This window comes from Canis lupus, chromosome 13 (assembly GCF_011100685.1).
Source record: "Canis lupus familiaris isolate Mischka breed German Shepherd chromosome 13, alternate assembly UU_Cfam_GSD_1.0, whole genome shotgun sequence".
In the NCBI taxonomy this organism is placed as follows: domain Eukaryota; kingdom Metazoa; phylum Chordata; class Mammalia; order Carnivora; family Canidae; genus Canis; species Canis lupus.
This window is the reverse complement of record NC_049234.1, coordinates 31,980,755-32,002,819: the sequence shown is the minus strand read 5'-3', so window position 1 is coordinate 32,002,819 and position 22,065 is coordinate 31,980,755. Positions and strand designations below refer to the sequence as shown.

The following is a 22,065-nucleotide window of genomic DNA, read 5'->3' as shown; positions in this document are numbered from 1 at the left end:
TTTATCCAAAGGAAAACTCTAGATAACAACTTCTACAGCTTTAAGTCTTAAAAAACACCCCATAAAACAGTGTTTACTTTGAGTTTCACACTTTACAAGTTCTGACATATAACTCAAGAGCGTGAATGTGCCTTAGCTCTAAAAACTAAAAAACCCATGTTCAGTGCTGTCCACTGAAACAGTGTTAGAAGTGGTTCATTAAGAGAAAATATTCAGTTAATAGAAATCTTATTATTGGATGGAGTTTCACAAACAGCATTTCTCTCTTGCCCCAGAAGCTGAAGGTATATAGTCCCTGACACATCAAGCTGCCCTCCACCCACTGCCACTCCAGAGGGCCACATCACCAGCTCCCTCCAGTTTGTTCTACTAACACCAAAGTGAAAGCTTGTTCTTAGAACTGGTACAAGTGCTGGATTAGCCTTTACAAAAGTCTGGCTTGAAACTCCCATGCTCAGTTATGCTAAGCAGAAATATCTTTTTTAGAATTCTGAAAGCAGTGGACTTCTAAGAAGCCTACTTCAGATATTATAAGTACTTGAAATAGACTCTGCTCTCTGTTAGACACAGAAATTATAATTTGTCTTCCCCTACTCTCATCAAAGCTGACAGTGAAAAACAATATTTGAGATTTTATCTCATGTACTTTTATTCATATACTTTATTTCATATAATCACTCATATATACAAAGTATTAATCCCAAATAATCATCTACTAGACTGTAAACTATTTAAAGACAGGGAGAGTAGAGTGTTCATCTTTCTATCTACTGCATATTGTGCATATAAGTGTATTGAGCCTAGTGAACGATTTACAAAGGTTTCCATAAGCCATGCTTTATTTAGTAATGAGTCTATGAAATGTTCACAACATAGTTTTCTCTTTACTAAAACTGTGTATTTTCAGTTCTGCAAGCATGGCTGAGTAGGCTTCTAACAGGATGGCCATCTACAGATAACAACTATAAACTCTTAAACTCTAAACAAATTACAAAAATCAATTGTCTGAAGCCTTTGGAGAATGTTCAAAAACAAGGAGATTCTGGAAGTGAGTTAAGACTTGGAAAAAAAAAAAAAAAAGACTTGGAAGACTGAGCCTGGGCAAACTTCACTGCTTTTAGAGTTTTTAGCCTGAGTGGCAGAGCCTGAGGCAACCAAAGTGCCGACACATGAGGGAGGGATACTAGGAAAGACAGTCAGAGACAGGAGCCTCCAGTTTGTGTAAAAAATCCACCCAAATATCTGGCTGACCCCAGGACCCTGTCTGTCAAAAACAAATGCAAAAGTCAAACTAAGAAAAGAACTGAACTGAGACTACTCTAGGAGTCTGTAGTCTGAATCCAAAATCGCCAACATTCCTCAAAAAGCAGAACAGAATTCAGACTCCTGACATTACAATGCTCACTACGCCCAGGATACAATCCAAAATTACTCAACAAGCAAAAAGTGGAACACTATGACTCATTATCAAGACACAAGTTAATCAGTTCAAGTCAAATCCAAGTTGACTGGGATTTTAGAAGTAGAGATTTTAAAGCACCTATTTTAACTGCACTCAATGACAAAATAATTTAACACCTGTAATGACTGAAAAGTAGAAAATTCCAGCAGGGAAATTTTTTTTTCACATACACATATTTACATATGAATCAAATAATAAATTCTGAACAGAGCATTACAATATCTGATATAAAAAAATTATCTGATAGGCTTAACAGAAAAATAAAGATAACATAAGAGATAATCCATGAATTGAAGATACAGAAATAGAAATCCGATCTGAAGATTGCGGCTGGAAGAGGGTAACCTAATAAGAAAAGAGATACAGGAACCATTCTGAGAATATCAAAAAGTTGAACATATGTGTAACTGGTCTCCAAAGGTGGGGAGAGAAAGGGTCATAAAAAGTATTAGGAAAAGTAATAGGTAAAATGCTACGATGAAACAAGACAAATCCCTTATGGGGGGTGTGTGGGGAACTACAAAAGATCAAACAGGAAATCTGATTAGTGCCATGTCAATTAGAGACTTTGAACTCATCAGCAAACTTAAGGCCCAGAGGGCTTCACTGGTGAATTCTATCAAATACTGAAGACAGAACAGCACCAAAATAACATACATTCCTTACGGTTAAAAAAAAAGGAAAGGAACAATTCTTACTTTATGAATCTAGCATAGCACTAATATCAAAATATGACAAAGATGTTATATGTGAAAAAAAAATTATTGTCCATGAACATAGATGCATTTGAATCCAACAATATAATAGAGATGATAATCAGTACGGTTTAAACCAGGAATGGAAAGCTGGTTTAATTTAGACAAATCAATCAATAAAATTTACTATATTAACAGTGTAAAGAAGTAACCTTCTGTATTAATTTAAATAGATGCAGAAAAGGCATTCAACAGAATTCACCACCCAGTCAGGATCAAATGTCTCAGCAAAACTGAGGTAAAGGAGACTTCGCCATCTAACAAAGAGAGGTTTGTTAATGCTTTCCACTCTGGGAACAAGGAAAAAAGGCCTAATCTCACCACTTGTACTCAAATATTGCACAGAGATACTATCCAAAACAATAATGCAAGCTAAATAAATTAAGAAGCATAAAAACTGGAAAGAAGTAAACTGTTTATATAGGTGATAAGACTATGTACATAGCATATTCTAAGTAATCTATAGAACCACTCAAGAAAACAAGTGAATTTAACAAAGCAACAGAATACAAGGTCAATATATAAAATTTTATATTAGAAGGAAAAAATTAGAAAATAAAAATTTTAGATATCCATTGTACAATACTATCACAAAATAGAATATTTAAGGATGAATTTAACACAAACAAGTAAGACTTTTACCCTGAAAAGGATAAAATGCTGATGATAGAAATTAAAAATCTCTAAATGGAAAGCTATATCACGTCAAGGAAGAGAAGATTCAATGTTGTCAAGATGCCATATCTCAATAAATTAATCAACACAAAGCAGCTGCAATCATCTCAGTACAATGTTTTGTGAAAATTAATAAAATAATTCTTAAATTGACACGGAATTAAAAAGGATATCTATCCAAACAATCTTGAAAAAGGACAAAGTTGAAGGGACTACATCACTTAACTTCATGTCTTATTATAAAAAGCTCCAGTAATGAAGATAGTATGTAGTAGCATAAGGATCCAGAATTAGAAGAATGAAACAAAAACGAACATCCAAACAACAGACCTTTGCTTACACAGTCATGTAATTTTCATCAAAGGTACCAATAACATCAATGAGAGGAAAACATCTTTCAACAAATGGTACTGGAAAAACTGGATATCCGCATGGAGAGAAAATAAATTTTGACCCTCTGCATCACAACATACACAAAAAAAAGCAATTTGATATGTATCACGGGCCTAAAAGTAAAAGCTATACTGGCAAAGCTTTTAGAGGAACACAGGAGACTAGCTTTATAACTTATAAGCAACTCTAGCATTTCTTTGAAGCTGGCAAGGATTTGTTAGTTGACAGAAGGTAATAATAGTAAAAGGAAAGAGAAACCTGATATGTTAGACAGACATCATGAAATTAAAAACTTCTGCAGATCACACGACGCTATGAAGAAAATAACAGAAAAGCCACAGACTGAGCCAAATATTCACAAAACACATCTAACAAAAGACTTATAGCTGAGATATGTAAAACAGCTCCTACATCTATGATGAGAAGCCATACAGCCCATTTACAAATAGGCAAAGGACCTAAAAAGACACTTCAAAACAGAAGATACAGGAGTGGCCAGTCAGTACATGAAATGAACACATCACTTCTCATCAGAGAAATGCTAATGAACACCACAGGAAAATACCAATATATGATCACAATGGTTAAAATTCAACAGATTGAGAACATCAGACACTGATGAAGATAGAGAGCCACTACAACTGGCTTGCACTGTTCCTGGAAATGCAACAAGGTACAATCACTTTGGGAGAAAGTATGGCAATTTCTTGTAAAATTAAATACACAGCAAGTTAAATCTTAAGTACTCATTGAAAAGAAAAACATAACTCCAAAAAATGTATGAAAATGCGTGAAAACCTGTATGAAAATGTTCACAGCAATTTAATGTATAGTAACTCCAAACTGAAAATTGCCCTAGAAATGAATAAATAAATTGTGGTATACTCGAGCAATGGACTACTAGTCAGCATTCAAAAGAAACAAACTGCCGATGTATATACAGCAGTATGCATAAATCATGTACATAAGCACTCAGAAGAAAGAAAAATGGGATAAAAAGAGTATCAATGTATCATCATGTCAAATCTAAAATGACCAAGATTTTAGAACTAGATGGAGACCTTAAAGCACCTATTGTCATCCTGCTCAATGATATCACACTTGAATAAATAGAATATTTTTCTGGAACAGGTAATATTTTGAACATTTATGTGCCTACGCCCTATGCTAAGCATTTAATATGGATAACCTTATTTAATTCTTAACAATCCAACCTCATCTGATGAAGAAATTAAAGTAGAAAGAAGTCACATAGGTTGTCCAAAGCCCCATCACTAGGATGACTCAGAAGTATAATTCTTTAGGACTCCCTAACACTAAAGTCAATCAGAAAAGAGAGGATCACGAAATAAGTTTTTAAGTTTTAATTAACTGTGAAAGTATATCTGTGTTGGTGTGAGGTGTGGGAGGGCTATGCTATGGGAAAACACCTCGAGACAATATCAAACAGAATATAAATTCCACCTCTGCTCCCTTGTGATGGGGTTTGCCAAGCCTGCAGACCTCACTGTCTTACCTTAGGGAACTGCTTTACAGGGATTAACACTTTCTGTCCCAGCTTCATGTTCTTATTAATCACCACATCGATGTACTTTTCTTCATCCTTGCCTTCTCCTTTTTGAAACTTTTCTATTTCTGTGGAGGAAAAAAGATAACCGTGAAGTGCATGACTTAGAACCCCAGAGGCTGGGAGTTCTTGCTTGGCTCTACTGAGGCACGAAATCAAATACAGAAATGGGGACTATGAGATCAACATGAGTTTTTTGAGTAAAGACGTATTTCCCATTTTATCAATCATTCTTCGCCAGTACAGTAGGAAAAAAGGCAGGTGCTATGGCTCTGCAAAGTCAAGTCTCAACAGCCCATGCTACTGGAGGGAACAGTGAGCCAGCTGAAAAACAGACACCAACAAAAATAAGTTTCTTGGGGCCTTCTGGAATCCCAGGAAAAGGCTGCTCAAACCGCTAAGAAAAGCCCGAAAGTATTCTCTGTTCAGTGTAACAAAGTCCTGACATCCCTATCCATCAGCTCTGCTGGGCTCTCTGAGGCTTACATCTGCAGGAATTGATTCTTTGAGATGGCATTAAAAGCCCTAGACAATGTTCTGTCAGTTGACCTCCCCAACCAAATCTACCCTCCCCACAGGTGACACGGATCAACTACACACTCACGTCTTCGCGAATGTTCTCTTCTCTGCTTGTAATGTTATTATTTCAATTTTATACATCTCCTTCAAGAACCACATCAAATACTATTTTTTATGTGTGACTATCCCTCTCGCCAATGGGGCAGGAAGGAAGGAATCAATCACTTTCACCTTGATATTCACTCTGAAAACACTTTCTGTACAACTCTAATCCTAATTCCCAATGTGATGGTCTTAGGAGGTGGGGGCTCTAAGGAGGTGATTAGGTCATGACAGTGCAGCCCTCATGAAAAGGATTAGTGCCTTATAGAAAAGACCCCACGGAGCCCTTTCATCCCTTCTGCCATATGAGGACACAGCAAGAAGACTGCCACCTATGAACCAGAACCATGAACCACACGGGCCCTCGTGTGACACCACATGCCTCGTATAGGCACGTTAATCTTCAATTTCTAGGCTCCAAAAGTGTAGAAATAAATTTCTGTTGTTCATAAGGATCCCAGTCTGTGCTATTCTGCTACAGCAGCCCAAGTGGATCAAGATACTCTCCCACCAGAATGTAAATTTCTCTTAGGTAAAAAGCTGTTTCTTCCTTCAACAAACAGGTACCACGAAGCACACACTGGGTACACCTTCCCAATCTCAGAAAATTTCAGATGCTGTTTCCTCACACAGTTGCCTGTAGCATTTGGCTGTGTAAGAGGTACACAAACAGGCGCTCGGATGAGTGCTGAACAAATGTGTATGTGCACTGCTCCTTCCACGGACGGACCACGGGGTACGCACGTTCAAGGAAGGGAGCCCCAGCATGGAGAGAACCCAAAGGTGATGTCACTTGTATAAAGGGGCACACGTACTCATTTGTTTTGCTTGTTGGGCTAGGAATACCTAAGAATTTAATATATGCCACAGTCACAACATAATTCAATCCTCACAAGAGACGGCAAACAAGAAGTCCAAATAGGTTACTTTGCTAATAAATAACAGAGGTAGGATTTACCTCCAGGCTTGTCTGACTGTAAAGACAGTGTGCCACTGCAAGTCTCTCCCACCATTTTTTTTTTATGCCATGTAAGACAGGAAATAAGATTTTCATGGCACCTTAGGATAAGGTGACTTAACGTGGAGGCTTCAGTTACCACTAAAGAGCCTGGTGGCATTGATGCCTTCCCTCCTCCATCCACCTACCCCTTCATTCCACTCTTGAGCACTAAAACCTCAACTATCTTGCATGTATTCAAGTTGAACCTGATCTCTCTCCTCCACAGTGACAGCCTTGACACCTATCATGATAGTCCTGAATAAAGTCTTCCTTACCATTTTAACAAGTGTCAGAATAACTTTTTTCTTTAACAATGCATGGTTAAAAAAAAAAAAAGTCAGTATCTATGTGGGGTGTAATGAAAAATATATATTTGGTCTTTGTTCCAGACTCCTGGCATGGACCTCCTAAAACCCTACCCTACCCTACAAGTTTCCTGAGAGATAGGAGTGCACTTTATCATTCCTAACAACCCCTTTCAACCATACTGGCCTTCATGCTAATGAGATGACTCTTAGAGGAAGAGGGAGCTGGTTGCCAGAAAAACCAACCATGTGAAAAATCAAGCAAGTGCCAAGCTGGCACATTCAGCACTCCCACCTGTGGGGAGAGAAGAGGAGCTCGAAACTGAGTTCAGTCATCAACAACCAATGATTGTTGGTAATCAATTGTGCCCACATAATGAAGACCCCACAAAACCCCCTCAACAAGAGTCTGGAGAGCTTCTGGGCTGGTGATCACATCCAAGTGCTGGGAGGGTAGTGTGCCTAGAGAGGGCATGGAAGCTCCACATCCTTCCAACACCTTGCCTTTGCATCCCTCTTCTGTTTGACTGTTACTGACTTACATCCTTTATAACTAACCATGGTAAGCAGAGTGCTTTCCTGAGTCCGGTGAGTCACTCTAGCAAATTATCAAACCTGAGGAATGAGTTGTGGAACCCCCAAACTCGCAGCTCATCGGACAGCAGTGTGAGCAGCCCGGACACCCCATCTGCAGCTGATGCCTGAAGTGAGGGCAGTCTTGTGGGGCACAGCCCTCTTTCTGTGGGGTCTACCCTACCTGCAGGAGTCGCAGTCAGAACTGAACTAGCTCAAACTTCTGGACACCCAGTTGGTGCTGGAGAACTGGTTGGTGTCAGGAGACACTACACAAAAGGCATTACAAGTGACGAGGAGGAAGATGAAGGCAAGCAGGAGAGGTCCTGAAGATAGTACTAAACTTCCAAATAAACTAATTGATAATTCCATCTGCTTTCTTGTATTATCCTAGTTTCAGATCCAGAAAACAGATTCTAAATAGGATCTGTATAGGACATTAAAATGTACATTAAAATTGAAGGATGTGAAATGCAAAATTTTACTTAGATAATTCTCGTTATTGTTGAAAAATCTTTTAAGAGTCTTTTTAATTTTGATTTTTTCCTATAAAAGTGAAATATATACATGGTAAAAATTTAAAACAGTATAACAGGATATAAAATTTTTTAAAAGGTTTCTCCTACCCCCATACTCTCCAGAGGCAATGATTATTACAATATCATATACTCTTTCAGAAGTTATCCATGAATACACAAGTGCATGTTCGCATGCGCGCGCGCACACACACACACACACACACAGGATTTAAAAACTGGAACTAATGGTGTAAATGAGCTAAACTAGTTTTGTTTTCCTTAGTAAAGAACAATAAGTCACATCTCATCTGCTCCATCAAGTATGACAATTCATGACTTCAGCTTTAATTAGAAGAAAATTAATTCCACATTTTTATTTATGCATTTATGCTCTAATTGGAAATGCCTTTAGCATACAGAATTCAACAAAATTAGATATACTGAAACTTTGTAGAATGAAAAAAAAGAACTTTTAATGCACAGAAGTATTTGTTAAAATAAGTGTAATTACCTATTTTCAAATAACACTGCATTTTTATGATTTTTGAGCACTCATCACATATGCACAATATATAACTCCATAATCAGCATTCAAATGTTATTCCTTGAATCAGTGACAGTAAGCATTTTAAGTAACATATAAAATCATAAAGATCAAAAAATTAGAAGAAAATTATGTATGTTACAATATATTACATTAAAGTTTGAGATTATACCTATGATTTGGAAAAGGAAAATAAAAATTAAAAAAATATGATACCTCATTTCATCTCTAGACAGTCAACTGTGAAAATCTTACGTTGCTAAAATATCTTGTTGCCTTAAGTAAGCTTTGAATTATGTTCAGATATAATATATCACTGTTTAAGATCTATTTGAAAATTGTGAAAGCCTGATGCCACGCTACAAGTGTGTTGGTTTGCATGTACTGAACCTAACACACTACACAGCAATAAGAGGAAGCCCCGATCCCATGCCTGAGGTCAAACACATCCAGCTTAAATCATGGCTACTAGACTTTTCCCAGGCCTTCCAGCTACAAAATTCAAAACTGGTCAAAACTTTTGTGGATGTTTTTTAGACACTATTCATTCAATCAACAACTTTGTACTTTCCACTTGATTGAGGATCATAAGAAGTTTGATGTTTTCATGAAGTCCCACAAAATACAATGCAAAAAAGCAGGGGGACTGCACAAGAGATGTACGAATTCATGAAACAGCTTTCTGGCATTTATGCCTGTCCCTAACTGGGCATTTCATTTCCAAAACCCACGTGACCACCTCTCTGATCTTCTCTAGGGAAGGGAAGATGCTTGACACCACCAAGGTGGATGTAACCTCTTAGTTAACTGCAGCCAGTGAAGGCCAACCACAGAGAAAATCCAATCAGGTTTCTGAGGTCGAATGCATGAGGGATTTGACTTTGACTAATCCCCAGATTACATTTTGTTACCACACAGTTCAATGTACCAATGCCATCTCCCAGCTCAGAAATAATAAGCAAATGTGTGATTAGGGTTTAGATAATGCAGGGGATTAGAACGTTATATTTGCAAACCATGGACATCAAATTTCTGTCAGCCCAGAAACTAGTGTCAATTACAATGTCTTTTTTATTTGTCCATTTCTTTTTTGTTTTTGACTTGGGCATGTACAGAGCTTCCTAAGCAATGGCCACTTACCTTTGTATTTTAGCCCATCAAACATAGTAAAATCCACTAATCCTCTAAAAACCAGACAAATCACCTTTGGATTTACACCGAGTTAAATTTTCAGTATTTATTTAACATATTAAATAATTTGAGTACTGTAAATTTTCATTAAAGATGCTTAAGATCAGTGTGCCTGGGGGCTTGTTCGGTTAAGCAGACTCTTGATTTTGGCTCAGGTCATGATCTCAGGGCTGTGGAATCAAGCCTCACATCAGGTTCTATGCTCAGGGGGGAGTCAGCTTGATGATTTCTCTCCTTCTCCCTCTGCCATCCCCCTGCTCGCTCTCTCTCTCTCTCTCTCAAATAAATAATCTTTTTAAAAATGCTTATATTCTCTCATAGAATCAAGTACATCGAAACTGATATTTTCCTTTTGCTGAGCAACTCCATTTCTATAAATTTACCCTACACACAGACTTAAGTATAAAATATTATGTACAAAGTTATCCATTTATAGCACTGTCTTTAATAGCAAAACACTGAAAATCATCTAAATGTCTATTAACAGGAACCTGTTTACAGAAGCTAGGGCACACCTGCACTATGAAACAGCACACAGCTACTTTATAAGATCAAGAACTCTTTATCTTCTGATAGAAAACGATCTCCACCAGAATCACTGTTTACACACACACACACACACACACACACGCACACACACACACACACTGTGTCAAACAGTGAACAATATATGTTCATATTCACTTGTATATGCACAGAAAATTTCTCTCTACTTATATATAAAAAACTAGTAACAGTGGTAACTAGCAGACATGAGGGAATCAGTAGACAATAAGCAGGACTGAATCTTTTATGTTGTTTTAAATTTTTGAAACATGAATATCTTATCCATTTAAATTACATAAAATTAAATTTTAAGCACTTTATACAATTTTTGAAAATATGGAGACAGAATAGAATAAAAATTTATACAGAAATTTATACATGCTTATATTATGCATCTTGGCTAGTAATCCAGAGCTTTAATGTCTCTTGATCATTCATTTTAAGTTCTTCATTCAATGTACTATTTTACTGAAACTGCAATGGGAAATTTACCTAGGCTGCTTATCTTACTTGAAGCAACAGATAGGTTTCTGAAAATGACATGTAAAACATTTTAATTTGAGAATCTGGTAATATTTTAAACGCAGTGAGGTTCACTTGGATGAGCAGTGAGGATTGGCACCAACCCAAAAGTGCTGACTGGGTTTTGATATGTTGAGGAAATATATAAGGTGCTGGGAACAGAATATAGGGAATGTGTGCACGGAAACAGACAAATATTATAACGCACACAGTGCTGCAGGAAAGGGACTAACAGCTCTGGAATTTGGACAATTATTTGAAAAGCTAGAAAGTATGTGCTACAGGGTAAGGAATGGAGTTTGTCAGGCAGAGAAATGATGAATTCTTCACTGAAGGTAAGTAGCCTCGTGTAACACCAGTTCACATTCGCTCATTCGATTAGTCAGACTGTGCAGTTGATAGATGGAGTTTTACTAAGATAGCATAATCTATTTTTCCCTTTTCTCTTCAAACAGTACAAAATGGAATAGATGAGACAAGTAATGACGACAAGATCCTGCCATCACAGAGCCCGTTAGGGAACAAGCTTAGGCATGAACTCAATTTCCTGACTGTGTCTTGGGCTCCTGAAGAAAGATGGAACAGGTTCAGGGTGAGAGGAGGGGTAGTTCTCTTGGGCCACCACAGAGAAGAAGTGAGGACAAAAACATAAAGAGGCAAGCCAGGTTCTTAAGATCAAAACTGAGATCCTAACAGTTGAGTAACAACAGGGAGCTACTAAAGGTGGTTAGCTGGGGTGTGCTGTGATGGGAGACATCCTTAAGGAAAGGCAATCTGGCAGCTAAGGTGTAAGTAACACGGATGGGATGTGGGGGGTTGGGGGCTGGGGCAAGTTAAAACACAGCTAGATAATAAAACAGTCTGTCGGGATAAACAACAACTGTGAGACGGCACCAGACAGCTTGTTTATAGTTGATGTGGACAGAAGACAAATGAGGAAGCCGTCAGAGGCAAAGCCTTCATATTTAGAGCAAGCATCAAGCCTACTGAGTATCCAATCAGAGAGAACACAGGACACACCTGTCCTCCTGTCACCATCCTATTCTCTAGCCCACAACACCCACCTTTGTCCACAGGTTCTAAAGCACAACGTCCACCATGCCATATGTAGGCTTTTGAACTTGTTCTCTAAGACTGGAATATGGGCTTTTGGCCTTGAGGTGTCTTCTCTTTGGTGTCTCCAACTAAATTCTACTCCCGGAAGGGCTGTCCTTAAATTTCCAGATGAGTTAACCAAAAGAACACAGCACCTATGCTTACCACAGGGCTAACCTCCTACTGTCTGATTTCTCCCACAGACTGTCAGCTACCCCTTTCATGGTGCCTGGCATGTGGTGAGGGCTCCCAGGGACATGCTGTGAGAGGCTGGATGGTGAAAACTCATTACAAACACACATGCTTATAGCCTTACCTTTTATTCAGTCTTTTTGCTGCTTTATCTCACACGATCCTGACAATATTCCAGGATCAGTGAGTATTATTCACATTGCACACATGAGAGAAGTTGGAAAATGTGTTTCTAAAAGTCACAGAGATTGCAAGCAATATTACAGAGACTCAAACTCAGGACTCTGAATACAGCACACTTTGCCAACACGTTCCATCCACAGGTCGTTAAAACATTTTGTCTAGCTAACAGCCAATCAGGCTTGTAGCACAGCGTTTCCATAAAGGAGAAAAACACATTCTTTAACAAAACAGGTCAATGAAAGAATGCATTAATGAACCAACACGTTCCTATGCTGAGCCCACATGGAATTTATCTTTTAGGTCAAAAACTGTTAGTGAGAAACCCTGATATTCTGCAACTCTGCTTATGCCTACAGCCTCTGTTCTTCCCCTGGGTTTGAATGATCCAACAAACAGGACTCCAGAAGTAGACAATGGCATTCAAACTCCGTAATCTGAAGAGGATGTAATTAAGGGCCTGCATATCAAAGGTGCAGAGAAGCTAGGTTCATAGCAACAAAGAATGATGTAGCACTCTCAGGTTAGCCAGGAAGGGAGGTGTTACTGCCCCAAGACATGAGCCCAAAGGAACAAGACAAGGCAAAGAAAGAGGCTGCGTGTAGTGAGGGTGGCCTGACAGGGTCTTAGACTCCCGTGGAAGGAAGCAGACAACTCATTATATTAGGTTACATTCCCTGTAACCTAACAGGGAAGAAGCCAGAGAGAACATGCCCTCAGATCTCACTTCTCCCTCCGGAGGATCCTCCCGAGGATCCTCTGCTGGGGCCTCCCACTAGGCAGTTCAGATGCAACTACAAGGCAGAGGCAGAAGTGTCTGCTAAGACAGCCTCATGCATCCACATCAGCCTCCTGGGTGCAGAGCAGAGCAGAGAGGGTAGACAGAGGACCTGGGAAGGCAAAAAGCAGCTCCCTAGGCCTCCATCTCTGGTAAACCAAAGGAGTCTTCAAAGAATTTCTGATACCTCCTTTACACACAGAACTTTCCATCTGTGAGCTTACCACATGGATCACACAGCAAAATACTGAAAAGTAATGATAATTGTTTCAGAGGTCACTCATACCAGTACTGACTAGGTAATTACTGTCATTACCTAGTGATTCACCAGGTACAGGGCTCTGTGTTGGACTTATAGTCTCTCTTTATCCTACCAAATCTATGATCTATCATGTCCATTTCACAGAATAAGACCAGAGGATTCAAATGTTTAACAAGTTTGGTAAGTTAGGTAACAAGGACTCAAGTCAGGATTGACATCAAGGTATATCTAATGTCAAAGCCCATCTTACTAGCTGTTTAAAAGCTACTTTGGGGGCACCTGGGTGGCTCAGTTGGTTAGGCATCCAACTCTTGATTTTGGCTCAGAGTCATGATCTCAAGGTCATGGCATTGGGACTGCCTTGGGCTCTGCACTGTGTGTGGAGTCTGCTTGAGATTCTCTCTCTCCCTCTCCCTCTGGTCCTTCCCCACTCACTCTTTCTCTCTAAATAAATAAATAAATACATGCATGCATGACACTTAGTAAAAATTCACTTAAAAGGGTCATAAAAATGTAGGTAAGTACCACCAATTAGCAAAATTAAGTCTGAGTGGGGACAGAAATCTAGTCAGTAGACCCCCTTTCCAAGCACCTTAACCCTCTATAACTGATCAGAGAGGACAGGGCTCAGCCGGGATCTACAGTAACAAGAAGCCCAGATAAGGAGGAGAATAATCACATGCTCAATATTCAGAAATCTATTTCAAAATAATACAACAGCCCAGTTGGAAAATTTAAACTGATCTTAAAAGATATATAAATAGTGTTCAAAGCCACTATAAATTCTATTTGACAGATTACTAAAATGTTACTGTGGCTGCTGGTCTGAAAAGAAATTTTTAACCTCCAACATGACAAATGTTTTCACTAAGGAATTACTTTATTTAAGCAATCCAAACCTAACTGAATACCTATTAGATTCAAACCAGAGCTGAATACACTAAAACCTGCCCAGACTAGATTGATTCATACAGCTCATGATCTTGCAAATAATCTTCCATAAACAGAAATAAATGGCACAGCAGAGTAGAGATGCATATCACTGTCTAATAAGGATGAACAGACTCACCATAAATACACACACATATACCATCCAGGAAGCGGGACACAGTCGATACTCTAAATATTAAGGATGCTTGGAAGTAAACTATTTTTTATAAAGACAGCAAATATTTAGGCACAAATATCCTTAAATATACATACAACACATAAGACAAAAACATACACACAAAGAAAGAAAGTCGAACTTCTCCAGGAAGGAAGAAAGATTGATAAAGAGGAAGGGAAGAATTAATTCTATCCATCATAGATAATTAACAAAAATATAGCAATAATATAGGTTGCCAGAATTTATTTACTATCTTCTAGGTACTTAATCTTTATAACATTGTAGCGAAGTAGCTGTTGTACAGAAAGGGAACAGTTGCTTGGAGGCATCCAGGAACTCAGCTGAGGTCCCACAGTCACCCTCGATTCAGGACCCCAACCATGGTTCATCTCTTCCTAAAGTAACGCTCCCTCTGGTTTCTTGGTACTACTGTAGTACAGGGATCTTATTTTGGTGAGAAAAAGAGTTTTGGATTATTTCATTTTTGCAGAAAGTCACCAAGCTATTGAAAGTATCAAAAGAAACCATGTTTATCACATTGCTTTAAAAATTATAATGCATAGAATATAGGCCAGTATTACCTCATATAGTACTTAATTTGCAATGATTTACTTACAAGTATCTCATTATAGAATGGATTTCAAAAAGAATTTGTGAAAGCTATATAATACTTTTTTCTTTAAAGCTATATAATTCTAAAGAAAAGCTATATGATTCTAAAGGATCAAATCCAGATAACTAAAAAATTCTGAGCACTACTCAGAATTATTATAAACATTTTGTCAAATTCTTTTTATGGAAAAAAAAATGCTTCCAATTTACTGCACCTTAATTTCCCTTTAAATATATGCAGTCGTTCACCAAACAAAGGGCATCATGGCAGAAAAAAAGAGCAATACAAAGATACCTAGCATGATCACTCAATGCCTCAAGGAGAAAGACTCAAAGACCTTCAGAAATAAGTAGGTTACTGGATCTGGATACAAAATTCTATCAATTTTCAAAATAACTTCTAATTGCAAAAGGTTTCCGCTCCCTGCCCCAAATTTTAAAACAATAAAGACCAAAGCATATGAATCAGAGCTGAGAAGCTCCCTAAAACTTGCAGGAGGTACCTAACAAGTTGAACAGTTCCTATACACGGGACACTCTACTGGGGCTCTACCTACAATTAGTCCTCACGACTTCTCAGATGATGGCGCAGAAATTATCATCCTCTTTTCTCTTATATCTGCTCAGTGGCAGAGCTGACGCTGGACTGCAGGATTAGGGACTCTCAAAGGCTTTGCTTCATCTCCAAATTACCATACAACTTTGAATTCAAAACTGAACCTTTGAGCCAACAGGTGAGCACAACAGATTAAATTCCACCTCCAATAAATCAATAGACTTTTACAGGAATGGTCCATCGACTGCATTTTTGGAATGCACACTATTTACTGAGAAATATAACAGAAGCAACAGAGGGAGTTAATAACATAATAAATGTACAACAGGTTCAAACTCATTTCCAGCATGCTGTTATGTAGACTGATGAAGACAACAAATGACCAGGGTGCGCAGGTTCACCCATGGCTCTACCAGTTCTAATGGTGAATGTTGGCAAATTCTCTTCTATTGACCTATTTTCATCTGGTAGTAAAGAAAGTTCAGAAGTATTTACTGGCATTGGCTGCAAAGAATGGTTCACCTTCTACTTAAATCACGCAAACAAGACCTGTAACAAGAAGATGGACCGAGAAAGTGATGAAATTTGGCTAGGAGTTCTTGCCTTCCCAAACAGGCCAATCCAAGGCAGTTCCAAATGCTTCAGTATTATTCTGGATAGAACCCATTTACATTTGTCCAATGAAGATTCAGTAAACCCACAGATTAAATGCAGACAACATTGCAAAAGGTTAATTCAAGTCAATAATGATTTAAGTTGGTAACTACTGAAAGGAGGGATGGGAATAACTACTAAAGACTGAAAAAAGGAAAATCTGCTTTTTTAGTTATACCTGCCTGAGGGTTACACCACATTTCTCACTTTTAATTGCAAACATCATTAAGTATACTGCAAAAGACCAGCTATCTTAAACAATTATCAGGCTCCAGAGGTCACCAATTAGAACCCTGCAAGGATTTGAATTAAAAAAGGTTTTATGATTAGGTGAAGTAATGATCCAAGAAAGAGATTAGTTCTGTTCCGACTGTACTCATTATAAAACCCATTTCCTTTGTGTGAAGATTCAGTGTCTTTCTCATTTATCCTGCTGGCATTACCACACTTGGAGATAGAAATATGACTGTACTAATGATATCCTATAACAACCATATAATGCAAGCATTTTACTCTCTATTACTTTCATATCTAATAAGATTACCAATGAATATTTTCTATTGGTTAGATGTACAAAATACAAACTCCACAGCTATGATGGACTATTCAAAATAAATTCAAAGCAGGATATAATCATGTGATGGCTAGACAGACATTTTTAGGCCAGTTTCATAATCATAATCACTCCCTATTTATACAGCAAAAAGAGTAATTGGGGGGGAAAGATCCTTAAGATGTTAAATCATATTTTTCATAAGCTGATACAGGGTCACTTTTATAAAAAGAACACTAAAAACAAATAGCACAACCAAGGACTGCAACTAGATCCCAAAGAATACATCTACTCCGATACTATACAAAACATGTGTCAACAAAACCATTAGATATGCTAGTAAAATGAAGACAGCTTAAAAGAAAAAGCACAAACATAGCTTAATATGAATACAAACATACAAGGTGCCTAAAAATACTATACTTCCCTCATAACTCCATGTTTTTCTAAGCTACCTGGAAAGTGGCAAACAGGCATAAAACACTTTTTTAAAACAAAATACAATAATGGCAGAGACAAAAATTTTGTCACCCAGATTCAATCATCATAGAAGTTAAGACACTGATAAAAAAAAAATCAATTTGGAAACACTTTACAGTCCCAGCCTCTGAGGACAGGAACACGCCAACACAGATACATACAGTTCACTGAAAATGAGAACAAGCTTTCCACACCAACGTAAAGCTGGAAAGAGTTACCCACACGAGGTCATTCTCCAGCTACATTTTGTGCATGGCTCCTCCTTGTAAGTCAGATGCTGTCTTTTCACAGTGGACATTCCCACTGGGGATTTTCTTTAGGGTATTTGTCAAGCTGGGTATAGAACTTCACATTCTAAACCAAGATGTATGTTAAAATCATCTAGGGATCTTACAAAAAAACCCCAAAGATGCTAAGGCTAGTCAGCTTCATTCGTTTTCATTCTATCCTTCAACCATAAAGAATTTAGTTAAACAATTATGCAGGCTAGTGAGTTCTACTTGTCAAATCTCCTAACAATCGACTGATTTATTTTAAGGCTGAATATACAGATTACTTGTTACTTTACAGGACTGACCCACATGGCCTGTCTGGGCAAATGAGACAGAATCAAAGGATGGCATACAGGGCTTTACTTTGACTAAAGCTAGCAATTAGTATCTTACGCTGATGTCTGACAGGCTTCTATTCTCTTGTCTTCAACACTGGAGGTGGGAAAATTTGTTGTTCTAGTCTACAAATGAGTTAACAATCTAAAATGAGAACACTAAGGAGAACAGCATGGCCAGCAATCCAGAGAAGTGTTCCCCTGCCCCATTTTCAAGAATTTAACCAATTTGTATAGCAACTGTGGGCCACAGTACATCAATAGATACACAGTGGATCTGAAATAACAGTAATTCATGGGAGAGGGAGGAGGAATGATTAGGGGAAGAAAGTCTAAGAATACTGTGTAAAGCAAGAAATAATGGGAAAAAGTAGAAAAGTGCTATCTAGGAAAACCAGCCAAAGTAACTTAAAATGCTTATCCTAAAGGATAAATGATTCATGAAAAATAAAAACATATGTATAAATATTTCTATATATCATATAAGAGGGATTAGATTTGGTCAGTCAGAAGGGCAGTGGCACAGTTAGAGAGATGAAGATGCTAATAACAGCATCCAAGGTGAACTAGTGATCTTAAGATTTAACTGGGTGGGCCCAGTCTGTGCTGGTCAGGACTCTGTAGGTGAACTTAAAATCTTATTATCTGTCTGCCTGACTAGTCCTTACACACGCAAAATCACATTAATCATCATAATGGCCCCAGTACCTAGTTCCACATCATAAATTCAACATGCATTCAAAATATATTTATTGAGTGAATGATAGAGAACGATGGTATTCTTCATGTAAGACTTGATGAACTTTTAAGAATGCCCACAGGTGTGAATGAACCAAGTGAAAGGCGCCTATACTCTCACTTATATAAACAAACTGCTTTGTAAGGTGTGGTCTCTTGGTCTGCAAGGGGATGTTCCAGAGGAGGAGAGCCTGTGGGGGCGTCAATCTTCCCATTTTGCCTCCAGTTTCCGGCAGCATGCCCCATGCCATTTCCAAATTCCAGCAGTGACGTGACTCCCTCACCTTCCCAGAGCCACACTCACCACACTTCCTCAGCAAGCCAGGACCCTCTGCTCAGATGTCTGGGTCCTGGCTCCGGAGCTCCCTTTTCAAGCTCCCTGAATAACCACACTGACTGGGCCTCCCCCCATTCCCCCCACTCCTGCTCCATGGAGTGCTTCCTCCCAGGTTCTTCCTCTGTTCCCCGTGCCCTAAGGGTGAGGGTCCATGGCAGTACCTGTATTAGTCTGTGTCACTTCTGTATCCACACTTGCTTTGCCAGCCACCAGGCACCTGCCTAACCAATTCTTTACAGCAAATCCTCTCTATGAAAATAGCGGATGTGATTTCTGTTTACCTGACTGATAGCCCCTTATGGCAAATTCTTGGAAGTGCAGTGGAAAGTACCCAAGAATTAGCAGGCTGGGAATCTTAAGTGCTCTGTGCCAGGTCCCATGCTAGGTCCTCAGGGGTCCCAGTGGAGCACAAGCCAGGCAGAGAATGGCAGGGAGCACAGGTGCTGGAGGGGCGGCCTGCACTGGACCACCAGAGCATTTCTGGTAAGTCCCTTAGCCTCACTGAACCCTCATTTCTTCATGTATAAGAATGGGGGAGAAACCTAGGCTTTTCAGACCTGTCCCCAACACCTGGGATTGGGAGTCACTAATCTAATGGCACTGAGCCTCTTCTAATTTGATTCTTCTATTTCCACAGTGCTTGAAAACTCAATTAAATTTTAGACCAGTGATTTATTAATGGTAATAAGGCCCTAAAGCAAAGGCCAGACAGCTTTCCTGGGCATACAGCGTACTTACGTAGCATCTCTTTTAACTGCGGAGAGCGCAATCTTACTTCCTTGGCCTCAAAGAGGTCGTTGACAGCGCAGAGCAGCGGCAAGCAAAGCACAAGCACAGCTTATTTGTTCTCACCCACCCCCCACCCCATCTATACCATAATGATCACATCAAAGTTGGGAAAAATGGCATCTATGTAATGACATTAGCATAGATGTTCTCTGTACAATGGAACCATAATGAATATCCTGGAGGCTGAATTATCTGAGCTAAATTTCTGATTTCCCCTGTGAAAAGCACAAAAACACAATATAATCTGGGAATATGCAACTGCAGGTGATGTTTACCTTGAGAAGCATACCTATCAGCATTCTAATTTGAGTAACATAGAGTAAATTTCTATGAATATATAACCATTCAACACATTATTCAGAGGGAAAGTGTTTATCATCTTCAAAACATTTGCTATTCCAAGAACTAATTAAGTTTACAAACTGTGTTGTGAATACCAGAAGGCAGTAGATGTACAAATCATATTGTTAATTATGCCTCTGACAAAGAAACTGTATCACAGGTATTACATACAAATGCTACAACCAGCCAAGTCCTTTAAATTCCATGATCTCAAGTTTGCGAACAAATAAAGCCAAAGTATGAGCATAAAATGAATGTAAAATTAAGTTGCTTAGAGGAAAATTCAAAAATAGCCCTAAGTGAATGCTTAATCGAGTTATTTGTCACCTGTTTTTGCTTATGGCACTCCCAGAACAGCATATTAACCTACAGCCTCCAGACAAGCACAACTGTCTAGTTTTTTGACACCTGCAATAAGAGAGTATAAATTAATGATGATACAGAAAGAAGAGCTTAATATAGTGAGACCTGAAGTGATAAAAAACTAATAAAAACACGGGATCAAATCGCAGACCAGCACTTACATACAGTATGACATTGGAAAAAAAAGAAAAAAGAAAAAAAAAAGTCAGAGGGCTCTCGGTCCCCTTAATTATCAATTAGGAATATTGACACCTACTCCTGAGGTCATGAGGACTAATCATAGACATCACGTGCCATGCCTCAACACTGCACATAGCCAATTCTAGCCTCCCACACATTCTATATTTCTGCATGTTAATGTGAGCAGAGGTATATATGAAGAGAAGGCTAATAAAACTTCAATGACAAGTTTAAGTATTAATATAATTAGAACTAGAGATAAACATTTCCAGAGAGATTAGAGTCATAATAAGTCCTGACTCCTCCTGATTATTCTGCAGTCAGCAAACCAAGCAGCTGGTACAGATGCCACCACTGGGAAGGACCTGGACAGGGTAAAACGGGGGCAGTTTCAACGTGAAGCTGGAGATGCCTAAACGCTGCTGCCTGGACTCAACTGGGACAAATGGTCTACTTGGGTGAGTGTCTTACCCTCCCTGAAACTCTACCTGTAGCACAGGGGCCACCTATTATCTCACTTGGCAGAGGTGGACATTAAATGAGGCCACGTAGAAGATGACACTCAGACAACCTGCAAGAGCTGCTCAAGCATCATGGGAATGGAGGCAAGGACCATGGCAAGCCCTGTCCAGGAGGCTACCTCGCAGGGCAGAAGGCAGCTGCAGACCACAGGTCCCAAGGGCGGCCTTTCCAACTGCACGTACATGAGGCTGCCGGGTTAGCCTTCTCTGTCCTATTGTGGTGTGGCCAGCTCTCTAAGCTCGGACGGAGGAAAAACACATCTGCTTCCCTCCAAAGAGCAGTGGAGGTGGTATGCCGGGCAGAGGAACGGTTCCCAAGAACAGCGAAGAGAACAGAGGATTGGCACAGTATCTACAGAAAACTGTGCCTCTGGGGTGATCTAACAAGGGAAGTGTTCTGTAACAGTATAGACAGGTGTATCTCCACACAACACTGACTGCCTACTACGTCATTCCTCGCCTAGAAGCATGTCACACACTCATGCCACATGTACACAGGGACTATCTAGAAGGCAGGCAGAACCACACAGACAAGTACTGACCAAGAGAACTTCCTGTGACGAGGAAAATGAACATCCACAGGGTACAACACAGTGGTCACAGGCCACATGTGGCTACTGAGGCACTTGAAATGTGCCTAGTCTGACTGAATTTTTCATCTTATTTCATTTTAATTGATTAAAACTTTAACAGCTTCAAGTGGCTAGAAGTTCCCACAGCACGGATCTAGAATACAGCTAAAAACTAAAAAAGTAAGTGAAAGGGCATGTGATCCGCAGAAAGGGATGGCATGATGTCCAAATATTTATTTAATTAATTGATTTATTAATTAATTTATTATTATTATTATTTAAGATTTATTTATTTATTTATGAGAGAGAGAGAGAGAGAGGCAGAGACACAGGAGGAGGGAGAAGCAGGCTCCATGCCGGGAGCCCGACGTGGGACTCGATCCCGGGACTCCAGGATTGCGCCCTGGGCCAAAGGCAGGCGCTAAACCACTGAGCCACCCAGGGATCCCCTTTATTTTTTTTTATTTAACAACA

General features: G+C 39.1%; 1 protein-coding gene across 18 annotated transcripts in view; it reads right to left on the bottom strand.

The window, feature by feature from the left end:
• KHDRBS3 (KH RNA binding domain containing, signal transduction associated 3) overlaps positions 1-22,065 on the bottom strand; it is a 185,597-nt gene that overhangs the window by 117,205 nt on the left and 46,327 nt on the right. For all 18 annotated transcript variants that reach the window (XR_005368760.1, XR_005368764.1, XR_005368761.1 and 15 more), the window contains exon 2: positions 4,802-4,920. Coding sequence is in view for 8 of the 18 variants with exons in the window: in XM_038555590.1 (XP_038411518.1) it covers positions 4,802-4,920 (119 nt within the window). In the remaining 10 variants the exon portion in view is untranslated. The remainder of the gene's footprint in view (positions 1-4,801; positions 4,921-22,065) is intronic.